Source organism: Falco rusticolus, chromosome 8 (genome assembly GCF_015220075.1).
Source record: "Falco rusticolus isolate bFalRus1 chromosome 8, bFalRus1.pri, whole genome shotgun sequence".
In the NCBI taxonomy this organism is placed as follows: domain Eukaryota; kingdom Metazoa; phylum Chordata; class Aves; order Falconiformes; family Falconidae; genus Falco; species Falco rusticolus.
This window is the reverse complement of record NC_051194.1, coordinates 51,734,240-51,752,854: the sequence shown is the minus strand read 5'-3', so window position 1 is coordinate 51,752,854 and position 18,615 is coordinate 51,734,240. Positions and strand designations below refer to the sequence as shown.

The following is an 18,615-nucleotide window of genomic DNA, read 5'->3' as shown; positions in this document are numbered from 1 at the left end:
TGTTCATTTCATTTCAGTAGCTTTTTAATCTTTGGGGGAATACATGCATCTTTGGCATTTTTTTCTGTTTGTTGTGCTTTAGACCTAATGATGAGAGAGTTATTATAGAATTACACATTTATAGAGAAACTGTAATCCAAGTTAATTTTAATGATTTTCTGTGGTTATTTTTTGTGATGCCTAACTTGCGCAGGAGTAATAAGATGGATAGCTTAAAAGCACCTGTAAAAGAGTTGAAACAACATGATTTTTTTTTTTTTTTTTAGTAAGAGCAGGGCTCTGGAAGATGACTGCAGCCATGCAGCAGATGTCCTGTGAGACCTGTGCTGCCACTTGCCTTGGTGCTTGGGCTTAGTTTTCTTTGTACGCTGGGACATTTCATATCTGGGCAAATGTACTGTATAATCTGATCTGTAAATGGTTTCTGCGCTTTGTCGATTTAAGGATACACTGCTGGCGCATCTTGAATCTGTGAAATCTAAGGAAAGGAGTGCTGCACAGTGAACTGCTTATGGGCTCTTAATATCTGGTGGGCACACCTGTCTGCAGGGGCTTTGCCCTTCATTTTCCTGACATAGGCAGCAAATGAACTGGATTTATCAAGTGGATCAGATCAAGAGCCTCCAACTTCATAGGATAAGTTGTTTATTTTAATTGCTCTTGTTGTTTAGTAAAGATACTGACATTAAGATATTTCCTTGGGTTTGGATCTATTTGAACTGAAGACAAACAAGATAATCTGGTAGTTCTAGTCTTACCCTACCATTTTGCCTGCCTTGGAGACAAAAAATAGCAAGTAGCCCAGCTGAGTAATTCTGGTTTTCTGCCTGGTTGCTGCACACTGAGTACCTCGGGACCTGTGTCCTGCAAGAATCACATGATAGTTGAGGTTGGAAGGGACCTCTGGAGGTCATCTTGTCCAACACCCTGCGAAGGCAGGGTCACCTAGAGCTGGTTGCCCAGCACCATTTCCAGATGGGATCTGAATATCTTCATGGATGGAGTTTTGGAAAAAGCGGGTTTGGAATTGTTTCCAGCTAAGCTGCTATAGAGAGCAGCGTTAGTGGTTGCCCTTTCACATTGCAGCTGCAGAGCTTCCAAGGGACAGGTAGATGTGTTTCAGCTCTGAATGTACCGTGCATAGCTGTTGGCTCCCACGATGTCAGACATAAAAGCTTGGCCATGAGGAACACATATCAATCTAAATAAGCAACAGTATTTTACCTTGAAGAGGTAGGATTTCTGTTGAAATAAGTAAAGATTATAACAGGCACCCCAGTACTTCTGTGTGTTCTTATAGTAGTATCTCCATTTTTGGGAGGGAACGTTTAAAGCATACTGATCTAGCCTGGAGGCTGCTTTCAAGGCCTGACTTAAAAGTATTCCAATATTAAAAGTTTTTAGAGCTAACTAGTTTCCGTTACCAGGAGGAAGGAAACCTTACTGCCAGATTCCCAGAGCAGGAATGTGCCAAAATCATGCAAAGAAATTGCAGCAGCTCATCTATTCTGTTGTTCTTCAGGATGGTTTCTGGATATCTGAATGGCCTATCCAATTTTCTTCGGCTTTACAGCTTCAAAAATGAAGCTACAGAGGCCATAGAGAAAAATAAAGTAGCTTTTGTTATGTGTCCCCTGTTCTCCAGATGTTCCATGCCATCAGGGAAGGGGCAGGGGTCAGCAGAGTATTGCAATGGGTACTGCTCCCACAGGGGTTGTACTACTCTAACTTATAATCGAAGCAGGAATGTGCAATGATCAGCATGAAAACTCTAGTTGTTGGGTGAGTAACCTTTATTTTTTGTTGGAGAAGTTTCTCACTGAGATCATCTGACACTAAATTGTGGCACATTAACTTGCGTTTTTATTAGTTTGCTAGAAAACTGATAAAGATACGCACTCAGGTTGGTGTAGCAGTGGGTGTTCTACCCTCCCGTCTGCAGGTATTCTTACAGGGCAATACATTTTGTTTAAATCAGAAAAGCTTTTGGTAGCAACTGTTATTTTCTGTAGTGTGTGGCTGGACAGCATCTAGCGTGATGGTTAACAACTTTCCAAGTATCTTCTGCATGTTCTTGCCTCTCAATGTTGATCCTAAGAGATTTTTAGATAGGTTAAAGAGACCAGAAAAGTAGGCAGTTAAAGCTGTCTGTGTCTCTGGAGCACAGACATGATGCATATAAATATATTTTTGAGTAGAAAGCAAAACCAAAAGGTTTTTTCTTTTATTTCATTAGTTCAGAGGTGAAAAGATTGATATTTTTTTTTATTATTATTATTTTTTAGAACCTATTGAGGTATTATGAAAGTGTACTTCCCTGGAATTACTTTTTGGTTTTTCTAAACCAGAGGTTTTTGATAAGGAAACCAAATCTGTGTGGCTGTTTTATAAATTCTGTTGTTTTAAATTTTTTATTCACAATAAAGGCAAATTACGAAAGGGCTTATATTGCAGCAATTTGAGCATTCTGTAAACAACCAACATCTCAGGTGACCTTAGTCCCACTCAGCTATCACATGCAATTGATTCAAAAACCTTTGTAGTGTCCCTAGGAGCAGATATTTCTTAATAAAAATGTATTAATATAAAATTTCGTATTTCAGAAAGCCATATAATTCTGTCACATTCTCTCCTGAAAATTACAGTTCCATGATAATTTTTTCGCCTTTCTATTTTCACTAAGTTAGTCGGCTCCAGTTCCTTTATGGCATTGGACTACTGTCCTTTCACACATTGTTCCTTGGCCAGTCCCATGTCATGTAGCAGAGAATGCAGGACAGATGCTTCACGCCTGGCATACTCAGCTGTTCCTGAGAATAAAACTACTACGTGCGACTGGCAAGTACTGCTTGAGGCAGCATATGCTAGCTGTTAATGTGTGACCTTTTTGTCCTCAGTAACTTGAATAACTCTACTCATTTAGAAAGGAAAAAAAATTAGATATGAAATTTAGGCAACAAGAGTTTCTGATTATCAAGCCCATTGCTTTATAATAAATGTATTTATTACTTCAAAACTCTAGTTCCAGATGTAAAGTGTTAATGGTACCCTGACCAGTGTATGGTGAGGTGGGTGAGTAGTGTGGACTGTCAGCCAGGTTACTGGAGTACGTGGAGCTGCAAATGATTGAATTACAGTGACTTAAGAGGTTCCTGTCTCCTTAGCTGAGAGTTTTACCACCACTGGGCTGACATGTAGCTCAACTTACCACACGTGCCCTATCAGACCACTAAAAAATAAGCTAAGTTGCACTATTTTAATTACTGCTGCCACAGAATAAACCGGGAGTCACTGACAGACTGCTTTTCTGGATGGTGTAGCTATTTATGGTTGTCTCTGCATGAGAGAATTATGAATTTCAATTCCTTAATGAATAATAACAGCCTTAGAAGTGAGACATGTATCTGAGTCTCTTGGCTTGTCTTTCTATTACCCAGTCATCTGTGCTGGTGACACAGTGAAACAGCATTTTTGCAGTCAGTGCGCCTTGCTGAAACATGGCTTCTTTGGGGCCAGTGCTGCAGAATGATCAAATAAATAAATACTTAGTGAGGAGATATTTTATACGTAGACAGTGCCTTTAATAACTTACAATTATGTATGCTGTAATTCACTAAATTCAAAATCTGTTTTACTAAAATACCAGTCTATTCCACCTTGCATCTTTTTGCTACCAGTGCTTTCATGGGAGTTAAAGAACTGGTTAAAATCTAGTTATTGAGATACATAGGACAAGTTCTTACTGCAGTTGGATGTGTGCTGAGCTGTACTACTGAATAAACTGAAGTGCCTTGTAAGTACACACCTAGATTTTCATGCATTCTACAAAGTAATTCCAAGGAAGAGTGAAAATATTCTAAATATCATATTCCTTACAAATGATGGATTTTTTGATCTTGGACTTGATGCCTTTCTGAAGAATTTTATTGTTTGAATGTGTTTGCTTTTCCTAAAGGAAAGATGACAGAGGGATATCAGCATGGTTGAGTCCTTTCGTTGAGGTGATATGAACAAAAATAGCAGTAATCATAGGGGTAAAACATATGCATTCTTAAGATACTAAATTTCTGAAGTTTGTATTATTCTTGTAAAAAATATTTTTTTTTGTGGGTGGCTTTGGTTTTGTTGCAATAAACCCCCGCAGAGATTTTTCAGGTGATGATGGGTATTTATTTTGCGCTCTCTGTATGTTTTATAAAATATTGCTGCTGGATATTCCCCAAGGAGGCTTTACAAACAGCATTGCTCCTGTTTACAGGCAGTGTTTCATGGAACTGCTGGTCAATCGTATGGGTTTTACTCTGCCATTAGTATTTGTGTGGGTGGTCATTAATGAAGTTGTGTAAAAGAACCCAAACTGATAGGTTGCTGAGCATAAAGAAGTAAATGTCAGTGTAATGGCTGGATAACATGTAGAAGAGAAGAGTTAGGTCAATAGAAAGAGTGGAAAAACACCTCTGAATTAGGTAGGCACTGGGCTGGGTGGCAGTCTGAAAAAGATCATCTTGCTTTAGGATCTGGAAACAATTAAGGAATGCATGCGGTTGCTGAAGAAACCAGCTAACAGTTGTGTAACTTGTGCTTGAGGACAAATGATGCAGAGATGATAGAGACTATGCAATGAAATTTTTGTTCTGCACCTGTGAATTTTAAACATTTGCATGTTCATTTTGAAACTTCTGCTGAGGGCCTTTTTTTGTCCTCTTAATGAAAGTGACTTTCAAGATAGACCTCATTTTAATTTCTGACTGTTGGAGTACAGTTTAAAGAATGGATATGTGTAATTCAGGGTGGTTTCAAATGTACGTTTCCAGAAGACCTTAATTGTCCTTTTATTAAAGTTAATATTTTATGCATAAAATCGCTGACAGATGTTGTCCTTTCTTTGTCTAAAGCTGCGCAGAGTGAGGAGCGGCTGTGTGCTTTTAAGGACCCATATCAGCAGGACCACGGAATCAGTGAGAGCCGAATCTCCCAGGAGAATGGCACAATTTTGTGCATGAAAGGTAGTACCTGCTATGGACTTTGGGAAAAAACACGAGAAGGAGACATACATCTTGTAAAACAAGGTATGTAACATTTTAGTGTTAAGTGCAGTAGTTTTGCTACTCTCTTCACTTTTTTGTGATCTAGCCAGCCAATGTGAAAGATGTGCAGCTGCAAAGCTAGATGTTTTGTTTGTATATTGTACAAATGCATTATTTTAAACTTCCCACTTAGCAGTTTTAAATATGAACAGAAAGTTTGTTTGAAATACATGACTTACAAAAGAGACCAAAGAGCAATGCACAGTTGAAGGAGAAAGCACTCTAATTGCTTGTTACTTAGGATATCCACCGTAAGATGGCTTTCTTGAAGGTATCTCGGGTGTATGTGTTGATGTAATGATACATTTAAAAATGTCTCCTTAAGTGAAAATGTATATTCATGTTGATTGGATGTTTGTTTACAGAGGAAATTGCAGCTATAGCACAAGACTGTCACATATCACTAACGGTCAATTCACTGTTACTCTGTGGGGAAAGTGATGGTAGGGAGAGGCGAAGGGTCTTGCTGTTGCTGGAGAGGTATTTCGATTACCATTCACAGGGACTCTGCTCTTGATTACTTGGGATACAATTTAATGGAGTGTAAGGCTGAAATGAAAACTGAATGTATTTACAAGCATCCCGTGCAGTTATACATTTGATCTGGTGATCTGCCGAAAGAAGCAGTCTGCTCACCTCTGCGCCCATGTTGCCTCTTCCCTTCCAGGCATTTGTGCATAAACGTCATTAACTGCCGTTGACTGTACTTGGGAAGGAACAGTTGCTGCAGGGAGAAAGGGCCTGCATTAACCAAGAGATAAGTTGTGGTCCTGTAGAAGAGTCCAGTGATGCTAACAGTGAGGAAGGACGGAATTTTTAGAAATGATGTAAGAAGCATCAAACTATAGATGCAGTCTTGCCTAGCTCCGAGGAGGGGACTAGGTCACAGTTTCATCTAGACTGTGGGCCAAAGGGTGGTAATACTGTCTGTGGTATCAGAGAAATGGGGAATGGCGTACTTCTGCTTAGAAGGCTCAAGAATTCAGGTTTTATCATATTGAGGTTGACAGCTGGACACCTGATGTTAGCTTTCATTGCTGCCCATGTTTTTTCTCCTTGGCTGTGGTAAATTCTGAAATAAATTCTTCAGTTTTTGGTTTAAAAGGTGGTAGTGAAGTCAGACAAGCAAATTATGATGTGTTTTCACCCCACACACTTAATTTAGGTAATGTGTGGGTTTCTATAGGTGTATTTAATTGTCTATGCAATAGAATTAATTTTATGCCTCCTTTAAAAAGAATTAATTTGCCTCTTTCCACAGGTTGCTGGTCTCATATAGGAGACCCACAAGAGTGTCACTTTGAGGCGTGTATAGTTACAACCACCCCTTCCTTGATCCAGAATGGAACATACCGCTTCTGCTGCTGTAGTACGGACTTGTGTAATGTCAACTTCACGGAAAATTTTCCACCTCCTGACCCTACTGATACAACACCTTACAGTAAGTCAGATGTTTCCATCTCTTGTCATTTCATGGTTTAAATAATTTAGAGAAGGATCCTTCTGTCATGGTACTGTAAAATGCGAAACCTGTGACCTTACTATGTATATGCACCAGAAACGGCGAACAGAACAGAGCTTTTCCATATGAAGATTGCGTAGTGCTCTGCAATGAACAAATAAAACGCTTACAGGAGAATTGTTTGTATAGGCATCTGCTGAATGCAGACAACGTTTTCCAAAACGGTCTCTAATCTTGGGTACTTCAGTATTTGGATGCCCAGCATGAAGATCTTTAATTGGGTAGTATTTACAGCTATAGAATGCAAAAAGAATAGTTTGTGTTTAGGAGTGATACTATTTGAATTAACTTCAAGAGAGTAAAGGTACTGATGCTTTCAAAAATAGCGGTAGGATGCAGTCTTTGTAAGTAATTTTGGTCAAAATGGGAGCTTGGCATGCTAAAATAAAACAGTAGCCTTTTACTGGGAAAGTGCATGTGGTATAAATGGGTAGAGAGAGTTGACAAAGCATGATGCCTTTTGGCTGATAATACTGTTTGTACAACCAGTAAGCAATCACCGTTCGGTGTCTGAACCTAGCACTGTGCAATGCAGAACAGACTACTTGTCTCTGGTAATAACCATCTGACTGGGCTCCCTGAATGTGACTGGAGTTAATGCTGTGGAGGGGATTTGGGCAGGACGGGTGAGATAAATCCTTGTCCTTTTCTATCCCCCCAAATTAGGAAGACAACGTTCCTACAAAATAATCATTGCTCGTGCTTCTCCAAGGGAGAAATTACAAGCTGAATTAATCCAGTTATTGGGTGATAAGATCTTCAAATACTTCTAAAGTGGAATTTTTAATACTGAAAGATCTAGCTTGACTTGCAAAGCGTGTGTATGTGTGTGGAGGGGGATATATTAAATTTGTTACACAGCCCTTAATTCACCCAGCTGTAATTGAGTGCTGCAGCATACATTTCTACTGACTCAACTGTTTTGTGTTACTGTGTCACCTTCCATTTTCATAATACGCAAATTTGGCTTTAGGCGTAAGCAAAGTAGGTTGCTGCCTAGCGCAGTTGTCTGCCTGCCTTGACGAGGTTAAGAGATGGAGGTTGGCCATTCCAGCAGTAAGGATGGCCTCATTCACCACTATGGTGGTTTTATTTGTAAAGCTCTTCTACTGCTGCATCCGACAGAGGTAGGGCTGCTCCTGGCACTGTAAACCCCGTACACCCACAGCACTGTGGAAGTAGAGGATGTTCTAAGAAGCTGGAAGGGTGAAAAAAGAGAGATGCTGCAGCATACTGACCCCTGCAACGCTACTGACCCCTGTTCCAGGCACTGGAGTTCTCCATGGTCCCTTCTTGACTCTTTTAGAACCCATTTTGGTGCTGCAAGATTTAGTTTTGCCACCTGAATGTCAAGGACAGAATTACTGCTTCGGCAGAGTTCCATTTTTATGGAACTGTTGGGAAGCTTTGAGTTCCCTGCTAGATACCTTACTTGGGCATCATATCAGCCCTGCCTTTAAAGTTGACACAATGCTTTAAAGACATTAGTAAGCTTAGCTGCACAGGCTGTGGCAATCTGTTACCATACCTTTTAGATAATTAAATTGAACATGTCACAGTCATACAGGAAATCTTTTGCAGAAGGTTATTTCAGTATAGCCCATGAATTGAAAGAGCACCATTTCATCTATATTTTTGATAAGGTATTAAAAATGTTGTGCACTGAATAGTTCTTGGATGATGGAAAGTAAGGTGTGTGGCCTCCTAGAACTATATTTATGATCCTGTAAATTTTAAAGCAGATGTGACTGGTTTATGGTTAGTTATGTGAAGCCTGATGAATTCAGCCAACAGTTTACTAAGTCTTTGTAAATGTTTTTCTGCTGATTTCCAGTAAAATTACGCAGAATAAAAAGTTCCTAGAATAGCAAGTGGAAATTCAGCTATAGTTTAAAAGCTAGTGGAACCTGAAAACACTACTGATGAACCTAGTCAATTTAAAACTTCATTATTAAGGAAAATTATAGATGTTCTTTTAAAAATGTTTCCTTGCAACTATATGAAGGATCTGTGGAAACAGCAGAATAGTGTTAGGCCTTTGAGCTAAATCCATCCAGAAAAATAATGGAGGAATAAAAAACCTACTTTATACAATCTTTTAGTTGCAATTTTTTGTAGGATGATTAACAGTGGTGTATTGAAAGATGTAGCTAGACTGTAAACAGTTTAAGAAGACTAAGAGTAACTTATTAAGATCTTAATACATGTTAGTTAAAACAAATCACAGCAAATCTCTTAAATATTGCACTTTTATGTCATTGTTGTCTTTTAGGATATCAAAACATGTTTATCTTGCAACCATATCTGTGTAGTATGGAATACTATTTTTTTTTTTTTTTTTTTTTTAGTTCATATTTGGTCAGGGCATAAATATGAGAAACCCATCCTGTCTTGTAAGAAAGCTTTTATAAAAATGCAAAATGCAAATAAGGACAAACAGGTTCTTGAAGCTTTAAATTTAATCTTTACTGTTGCTTAATGTGCAGCTGATAATTTAAACCAATCATACATCTGAGTAGTCATAATATTCATCTCTCCTATCTTAAAAAAAATCCAAGTAGATTTGAGTAGTGTCGGTTGCTAGTCCCTCCAGCTAGAATTTTGCAAATGCTGTAGGATGGGGTATAGTCTGGAGGTATTGAAAATGCAAAGGCTGAGGTAGCTGTTTCCTGGTGCCAGGAGAAGTAGAGATTGGGGAATGGTCTTTATTTCAGATGTGAAGATTTTCTTGTGGAGTTTGGAACTACTGAAATGCGGTTCAAAACCAACCTCTCATCCTGAACTGGAGCTTGTACTTTGGGGGGAAAGATATACTTTCTTATGCTTTGCTAAATCACTCATTTTTCTTCTGTCTTCAACTTTCACGAGAAATTGACCCAAAAAAATCCATCTTAACTTCAGTTAGTATGTGTACATACCCCTTAACCTGACCTAAAAAGGGCCAACTATGGCTTCCCAGGTAAATGTTTTGAGATGTGTGTTTACTCTATTGGCTTTGTCAAATATTTATTTAGAGACTTGTTAAATATCTGCCTCTTATGTCTGTAAAATGCTTCCTAAATTCTGAGACTGTTTTGAAGACAAGTTCATAATGGCCATTTAAATAGAATTTAAGTAGCTAAAGAGGTAAATGGTCTCCCTCATTGGTCATAGATACATTGTTGTAGTGAAACATTCATGTTGAAATAACATCAAGATGAAAGCAACAAAGACATTTTTAATTTTTTTTTTTTTCCTCAAGGCTGCATTTCTGGCACTGCGAATAAATCAATCTTACAGCAACTGAGTGTTAAGAATATACTTTTATATGACACGTGAGGTATTTGCATGATATATGGAAAAAATCCTTGGCATCAACAGTTGAGCATGAGTGGTACATATTGTTGCTGAAATTATGTAGGGTTTATTCCTCATAGCAACAAAAGGTGTCTGCATGTTTTAGAGGATTTAGGAAACTTACGTAAAATAAAAGCACTGAGTTTTGGATATGAAGAAACTGCCTCACACAGCGACGAAGATGGAATTTTTTAATTCTGAAACACTGATAGATGGATTTATCTTTCCAGTGTATTATCCTGGCTTTCCTTTGCCAGCCTTCTTGCTATATATATATTATAAAAATTAGTAACAAAATAAATATATATATATATATAAAAATACATGTCTTTTAAGTGCTCACAGAATTCTGTGGAAACTTGTTGAGGAAAGCTACTATTAGAAAAGTAATTATTAATGTATGCAGCTGAATCAGGTTATTTAAGGTAGTAATAGACAGTTTTCACTTAACTATTGCTTTTGAGTGGCAGCAGTTAGACTCGTGTTGCTGTGAGCCCATGGTCCAATCTGACTCCCACCGAAGTTGTGTTAGATCATGTCAGACTAATTTTGCACAGTTGTAGCCCTGCTCCCTCTCAGTTGTTACCTTGAACTGCTTTTCTACCAGAGAGCAGCACACGATATTAATTTATAATTAAAATGCATTTATTTCAGCTAGGTTCTGCTTGCAGTACCTGATCAGCTAGGTTTGTAGCCAGTGTTTGAGCTGGTTTTTCATTTCTGATCTGCCTAATCTAAGAAAATGCTCTGTAAATAAGCATTTTCCCTTCTTTGCGCTGCATTTTTTCCCCCAGGAGATTTGGATGTACAGCAAAGGGAAAATTACAAACCTGTGCAAGGTGGCAGATCTTCTGTTTTGAAAGATGGAGGCAGGACTGATTCACATGAGCATTAAAATTTGTACTCTTGAAATGATAGGGAGTCAGTAAGGCACATTTTGCCTTCAGTGAAGAGAATAAGGTGAAGTGAATATGTTGTGAAGTGAAGTGAATAAGAAGTGAAGAGAATATGTTGTTGATATACCTTCACTATGCTATAAGGTAGGTGAGGAAATGTTAAGACAAAAATGAAGGGCCTGATACCTCTTAAAAAAAAAAAGTAAGGTACTTTGAGACAGCAAAGTATTTGATGCAAGAAGATAGTACTGTGCCTCCCAGGAAGTTATTTTAGGGTGCTGTAGAAAATGAAGACTCTGAACTACTGAAAGAGATACAGATGAATGCACATGGAGATTTCTAAATACATGTCTCTGTTGAAAGAGATTATATGTGGAGCAGCTAATAGAGGGGAAAAAACATAAAGTGGGATTTTCTTGGGCATGATTATCTAAGATACTGCCATAATGATGAAATATTTTGGACTTTTGGCCAGCTGTTAGCAAATGTGTATTTTCTTGAAATTTACATTGCCTTTCTGCCTGAAATCTAATGAATGTTTAAAAGAAATTCTGGTATTATTTATTTTTTGCTGTTTATTTGGTTACAGGAAACGAGTTAACTGCAGAGGGGGTTGTGACACAGGGTGTACATTGCTACAAATAACGATAACATTTTGGAAACGTGTGCTAATTAAGGCTATTTCGTGTGTTGTTGCAACTGGGGAAAAGGTGATAGTATTGTGGATTAATGTTGAGGAGAAGAAATAGAAATGAAACTTGTTGCAAGGAGCAAACAAAGTATTAAAGCAATGAGTGTAGAAGGCTATAGAGGAATGCAAGTCAAAGCCTTAGTTTCTGTAGAATCTGTGGAAGATTTTGCGAGTCACCCAAGATAACTGGTAATGCTTGTTGAGTAACTTCTGTTCAGTGATTCTCATTAGAAATGGATCCATCAGAAGCAGACTCTTTTAAAGATTGCTGGTAGCAGCACTTTAACATCTAAGACATCATAGCCTCCTGAGATTAAACTTGCATCTTTACTGAATTTAAAAGTAAAGCTTTGATGTGCAATTGGAGTCTGAATATGAAATGTTAGCTGTGAAGGCAAAGCCTGCTTAGACAGAAAACTGTACATAGAATTTTTTTCTCTTACGGAAACATTTAATCAGGAAGATGAAGTCGGAGTGTTTTACTTGCACTGAGATTGAAATGTTTTGAAAATGTTTGGAAATGGTTTAAAATTTCTGTTATGTACCAAACCCACAAAATGCTAAAAACTGTGTTAAATAAAACAACAACAGACATGTTTATTTGAAAAAGAAGAAACATTTAAAATATTATTTTTACAAAAAAAACCTCACCCTTGTTTTCTTATGAGTGCATTCCTTATTGTTTTGTCAAACTGCTGTTTGGAGTGCGTTTGATAGGAGAGCTGTACCAGGTAGCTGCAGAGCTGTGCCAACAGGAATTAGCACTGTGTTATGACCTGGAGGTCTGAGAGCAAGGACCTTTGCAAAGTTACATTAAAAATCTGTTGGAATCTGAAAAAAGAGCTTTTTGGATGCAAGGTAGGATCTTATCTTTATCCTGACTTTGCAATAGTGTATTTGGGAAGTGTGAGGGCTATAACTGTGCTTTGTTTCCAGAGGCCTAAAAGTATTTTACTTGAGAGTCTTAGAGATGTCAGTTCTTCAAGTAGATATGAACATAACTTTTAGCTTATTCGTTTGATATAATTGTCTGATCTGCAGCTTTGTCATCTTTGAAGCATCCTGCATATTTCTAGTACGACACAGCAAAAATTTTATTTGAGTTTAAGGTCTAGAATGGAGATGGGAAACATCCGTTTTCTGAAATAGAGTCATTTTTTCCACCTCCAATAATGGTGAAAACATACGTTTTAAGCCAACTAGTATCTGTAAATACAGGTGGCTCACAGTTCTTGTATCATGTGCAGTTCTTGAGGCTCTAATTTGCATCTCTGCTGGAAATTAGTTGCTTATAGTTAGTATGTTTTTTGCACTTCTATGAGTTTAAAGATCTGCAAATATCTTTGGGTAATGCAAATATAGTAAATATATTTTTTCCATTTACTGGGAATGCTGAGGATTGTCTGACTTTCATATTGTTGCATAATAAATTCAATGTCATAATTAGCAGAGATCTGTTGTGACAATGTACATTGGGGCTTTATTGTGACTACCTTATAGACATAAGGCAAAAGTAGGTAAGGCTGCTAAGAATGGGACTCTTTCAGAATGCATTAGTGGAACATTGGACTGTAAATAAAAAAGGTAGTAGATAAAGAATTGTTTTGCCCATCTCAATGCAAAAAGAGGAACTGACGAGAATGCCATACTTTTTATGTCTTTTTTTAGATGCTGCAATGTGTAATGTAATACATATATACAATGTATACAATATCAACATTATTCTAAACAAATCCTATGATGCTATTTAACAACCCAAATAATTTGAGAAATAGGTAGGAGCTCTCCGGAAGGCAGAATGACATATCAGTACACTTTCTGGGAATATTCTAGATCGACAGGCTTTCTGATGTAGTAGTAGTAATAGGCTTCTAATAACTATTCCACCCACTCCAAAAATTTAAAACTGGGTGCTGTTTATCTTAACACTTCAGAGCAAGTTTAGCGGAGATACTGTACGTTGTAGTCATTACCAAGCAAAAGTAAAACACTATTTATGTTTTGTGAATGTTCCACTTGTCTTCCCTGTGCTTTTTCAGACAACATTTATTTTCACATCGGATTTGTTGCTATCCCCTTCTTCCTGCCTTGTCATGCTAGAGGCTTCTTGCAGTGAGCAGGGGTGGCCACAGTGGCTGTGCACAGGCTCCTCTGCTGCTTGCAGCTCCTGGCAGAGGGCATTAGCTTCAGAATGCTACAGCTGTATCTCCCTGGGCATTCCTTGTATTTTATTTTTACCATGGTTCTACTCTGGTTTTCTTTAACAATGTTGAAATGCATGGAGTTAAGATCAAAAGGAACAAGTATGCTGCAAAGTTCAGTTATAAAGCACTGCTAGGTGCTGCCAGCTGCTACCAATAAATTCTCGCCCCCACCCTGTCACCGGTTTTGTCTGTACCCAGGATGGCAGTGGTGACAAGGGTCTTTGTCTGCGGACTGCTGACCTGGTAAGGGGCAGACGTGGGACTGGAACTGTTAAGCACAAAACGGATAAACTTACAGATACTGGGTATTGACTGTTCAGTACTATTAAGCTCATCTGTGCAGAATAGTGTTTAGAACATGGGAAATCTTTCATGTCTTTTTCTTGCTCCTTAATTAGACGTTTCAATAAGCCTCATTTGTTTCTATCCTATGTGCTAAGCTTGCTGAGAAAAACCTGGTCCCTGTATCGTGGTTTTGCCAAATACATTTTACCCTCTTGATTTTGAAACTGATATGACTTAGAAGTAAAGCTTTAGGTTCTTGGCATTTGACAGACACTCAGAATAGCCCCCTGTTAGCCCAGCTGCTTTGCAGTCTTACCCGAGTTGCTTCCATAGCTCAGCACGATGGAACTCGGGCTCCTCAGAGGAGACGGGGAGCCCAGACAGGTGATTAAAAGATGTTGGCACTTCAGAGTTGGTCATTTAATCACTGTTCCTTTTTGAGCCTTTTTCAGTAGATTTTTTTCTTTGTCTGGAAAACATTGTGATTGTGAAAACCCAACACGTTACTTAACTTTGATTTCTGGCTCCTTTCTTTATAATATGGCATACAGCGCTTCTTCAGAGAGGATGCTGTCTGGAGGTAAACCACTAATGGTATTTCAGTTTGGCACAATCTTAGAAGCTGTAGGTAAATGAAGCGTTTGTTTTTTAATAACGTGATAAGTTGTTTCTAAGAACTCTTGAATTACTTTTAGACAAAAGGTTTTGTCCATTAGATGTGGGATGGCTCCCAGGGAGGCTGGGGGCAAAGAGCCGCACGCCTCCAGGCCAGGGAGCAGAAGCTGCGGGGCAGCCCCACACTGGGTCGGCTCTGGCTTGCAGGCACTGCAGTCAAAGCCTGGACTCGGGACTGTCTCTGCTTATCTTTGTACATATACACTAAGTGGTTATTCTTTATGTGATTTGGTTTCTTCTTACTGCTTTCACAGCTGTGCTGTTGGAGCATCTTGTATTGGGAGTACAAAAACGGTTAGGAGATGTACTTGATATAAGCTATCGTTTGTCTCTTTCCTTCCAGCATGAGACAAAATCACTGCATGTGGATGGATACTGGGGATCAGGGTTTTAAATTTGTTTTCCTTACAAAGAAAGCTTATGTCCTTTTTATTAATAAAGTCATTGGCAAATTAAGTAATTGCCTCAGGTGTTTGAATTGTGAACCTCTGACTAACTCCAGAATTTTGATTGTGAAGTTTCATAACTGGGTATCTAGCTCCTGACATGTCATCCTGGCTATGGATACCTCCATTATTTCTGAAGACCTGAGCTGTTGGGGCTGTTCTGAAGTCACAGAGATCTGAGGTGATCTTTGCGTTTTCTGGCTAATGGAAACCATGTGCTTGAAAACAAAGAGTTCATGGAGCATTCAGGGCAACCACCGCAGACAGGGAAGCATCACGTCAGTGTGCTCCTGCTCATGTTACTCTTGATTATACACCAGTTGCAGGTGTTTTCAAAACTGTTGCTTTCGAGACCAAGTAACTCCTACTGTTGCTGTCCAAATAGATGATGACAGCATATTCACTAAAAGCTTGATGAAGATTTGCATGAATGTAATTGTACTATTGAAAGGCCTTCAAGCAGAGATTTGAGTTGATACCAAAAGTTGATTTATAACCCAGAAAGCTTATTGTTGTTAATAGGGGAGACTAAAGTGAGGGGGATTCTTGCAGATGTTATAAAGAAACTTACATGAAATATAAGAGTAGAGTTCCTCAATCCATAACTACTTCTGTATACCTGTACCAAGTCTTTCTTCATGTCTTTTCATCTTAGCTTGATGTTTTTGTGGTGTTCCCACTCTTCCCAGTCACGTTGCAGTTTTGTTCCCTTTCCATTATAGGTTTGGCAATGTTCCCTCCTTATGCATTGAACAGCTGTCGTTGATGTATACCATTCATCAGTATTATTATTATTATTCTCACTGGTTTGTATTTAATAAATAAAATGACCAGTGCTGTGCTGCTGTGGATGTTAATACCTAAACATTGGAGCTGGGAGACTTGAGTTTTGTGTGAGACTTTCCCTTCTTGCAGTTCTGATATTAGAATTGAATTTGTGATAGGAAATCGGAGTTTTAATGCCAGCTGTTAGAAATCTGCAGTGGGTTTTTTGGGGGGTTATTTTAGCTTCTGTGCTTTCAATATCAGGAAAAGTATGGATCTTACTAAATATTGAACATAATCAGATTTATGTAGACAGTACATACATTTCTTTCTCAGAAGTCTGATTATCAGTGTTTTATTTTGGCATATGAAGATATTTATTCTATAACACAATTGATAATTTGAAAGAAATAAGTATGTTCATTAGTCTTAAAATCTGACTTACATGAGTTTTACTTTATTTCAGTTAATTTGCATAGTATACTTCCATACAAAATTGGTTCATGGAAGAACATTTGGTATACAGATACGTCTAAAGGGATTCAGCCTCTAAGGGCAACAACACATGTTGAAAGAGGGAAGTGTGAAGACTTTCTATTATCTTAGCTTTTTTTTCTCTTGTTTCAGAGTAGAAAGAGAGATTTGATGTTTTGAGAGGTCTGAGGAAGGACTTCTTTTTCTAAGACGTCTGATACCCACTTGCATTGAGACTGAGTAGGAGTTTGTGATGCAATTTTAAATTCCTTTGAAGGTTCCGGTGAGGTGGATTCAGAGTTTCAGCACAACAGTTCTGTGCATTTATTTTGAAATTTGAGCATATAAAATATTGTGTATGTGTTTCTTGGCATCAGGCCAATTATTTCCTAACAATTTCTGAAGTATCTGTGGTATCACTCTCTACAGTTACCTGAAAGGAGGTTGTATTGAGGTGAGTCTGCTCTCAAGTAGCAAGTGATAGGACAAGAGGAGATGGCCTACAAGTTGCACCAGGGAAGGTTTAGATTGGATATTTGGAAATATTTCTTCACCATAAGGGTTGTCAAGCACTGGAACAGGTTGCCCAGGAAAGTGACTGAGTCACCATCCCTGGAGGTATTTAAAAGATGTGTAGATGTGGCGCTTAGGGACATGGTTTAGTGGTGGGCTGCATTTTAGTGGCAGCTTTGATAATCTTAAAGGTCTTTTCCAGCCTAAATGATTCTATGACATCAGACAGCTTTTGGCTTTGGCCTGGATTTTTACGTTCCTTTAGACTGACAACATGAGGCTCATTTAGAAATGCTTACAGGCCTGTAAATACTTCCTTAGACTAGCAAAAAATCCCTTGTTACAGACATTCAAATTGACTGCAGGGGTAAGGTGTCCTTACATTCTGTATAAAAGCACTTCCCACTTTTCTAACACTTGGACAGGAAATATGAGTGGTGGAGCTATAGCAGTGAAAGTGATTTTTTTTTTTTCCTATACCAAATCAAAATATTATGATTTATCTTTGATTGATGGTTCAGAGCCCTGTCTATCGATCTCTTCACAAACTGGATCTGTGTATCTGAAGGAATACATGGCTTATTGGATGCTCTACGCAGTTGGATCATCTATATGGAGCCATTAAGACCATTGTTGCTTGGTTGTAGTTCTGTTTCACTAATTAAAGCATTAACTCGCTCTAAAAGTAGCGATGTGGGACACAGAAATAGAACTTAAAATAGAAATAGAATTTAAACCCCAATGAATTAGTACAGATGTTATAAAGCACAAGTACAGTTTTTGTATACATGTTCCCTTTGACATGGGAAGTTCTACTGTTTAGAAAAAACAAAACAACTAACACACGCACAAAACCCCAAAAGAATTAACACCCCAACCCTCCCCACCCCACCCCACCCACCCCAACAAAAACCCAAACACAGTAACCCCAAAGCGTGGAGAAAATTCCCACATTCTCACCAACATGAACTCCTGAAAGGTAGACATCGAAAATGCAGTGCATACAAATGGATTATATTCTAACTGCTGTTCTGTTCTCCTCCATTTCTGTTCTCTGAGGATATAATTGCAGCGAGTAAGGCAAAACAGGTGATGCTAGCTGAGCCACAGTGAATTACACTTGGCAATGTTTGTCCTTTGAATGCAGGTCCAGACACTGATGGGAAAGCAGAGAAAACTTGGTGAAAACTTATTGTGAAATAAAGCGCAGGAAACTACTAGAAGTCAGTGACAGATGAACATACAGAAAATATTGAAACTGGTCTTTGAAAAAGTTTTTTAATGACCCTGAAGACTAACTTGAGCCTCTTTGCTTTCATCACCACTGTCAGCAGATCATTCATGCACTTGTTAGCCGTGCAGATGAAGCTGGGAAGTGTTCCCCACCACACGTAGGGTTGGGAGAGCTGAGCGCTGCACACACCTACGTTAGGCACTCCCAGCTGCGGAGCCATTCATAGCATCTTCAGAGCAAACTAAAAAAGTGTGTGGGTGAAATAAATATGGCCTGTAAACCAAAAGCATTACACATCTCCTGAGTGCTGTGCCAGGAGCTGGGGAAGAGATGCTGTCCATGGGGCTCGCAGCTCTTGCAAACAGTGCTTGTACAGGCACACTGGCAATGAGGGAGTGCTGAGAAAGATGTGAGCTAACCCTGCTCCGCTTTGGAGGGTTCAACAGGAGACAAATTCTGTCCAGCACTAAGAGAATAGTTAGTGTGT

General features: G+C 38.6%; 1 protein-coding gene across 4 annotated transcripts in view; it reads left to right on the top strand.

Annotated features, from left to right (window-relative positions):
* BMPR2 (bone morphogenetic protein receptor type 2) overlaps positions 1–18,615 on the top strand; it is a 109,649-nt gene that overhangs the window by 48,209 nt on the left and 42,825 nt on the right. For all 4 annotated transcript variants that reach the window (XM_037396954.1, XM_037396955.1, XM_037396956.1 and 1 more), the window contains exons 2-3: positions 4,896–5,069; positions 6,349–6,528. In XM_037396954.1, coding sequence (XP_037252851.1) covers positions 4,896–5,069; positions 6,349–6,528 — 354 coding nt within the window. The remainder of the gene's footprint in view (positions 1–4,895; positions 5,070–6,348; positions 6,529–18,615) is intronic.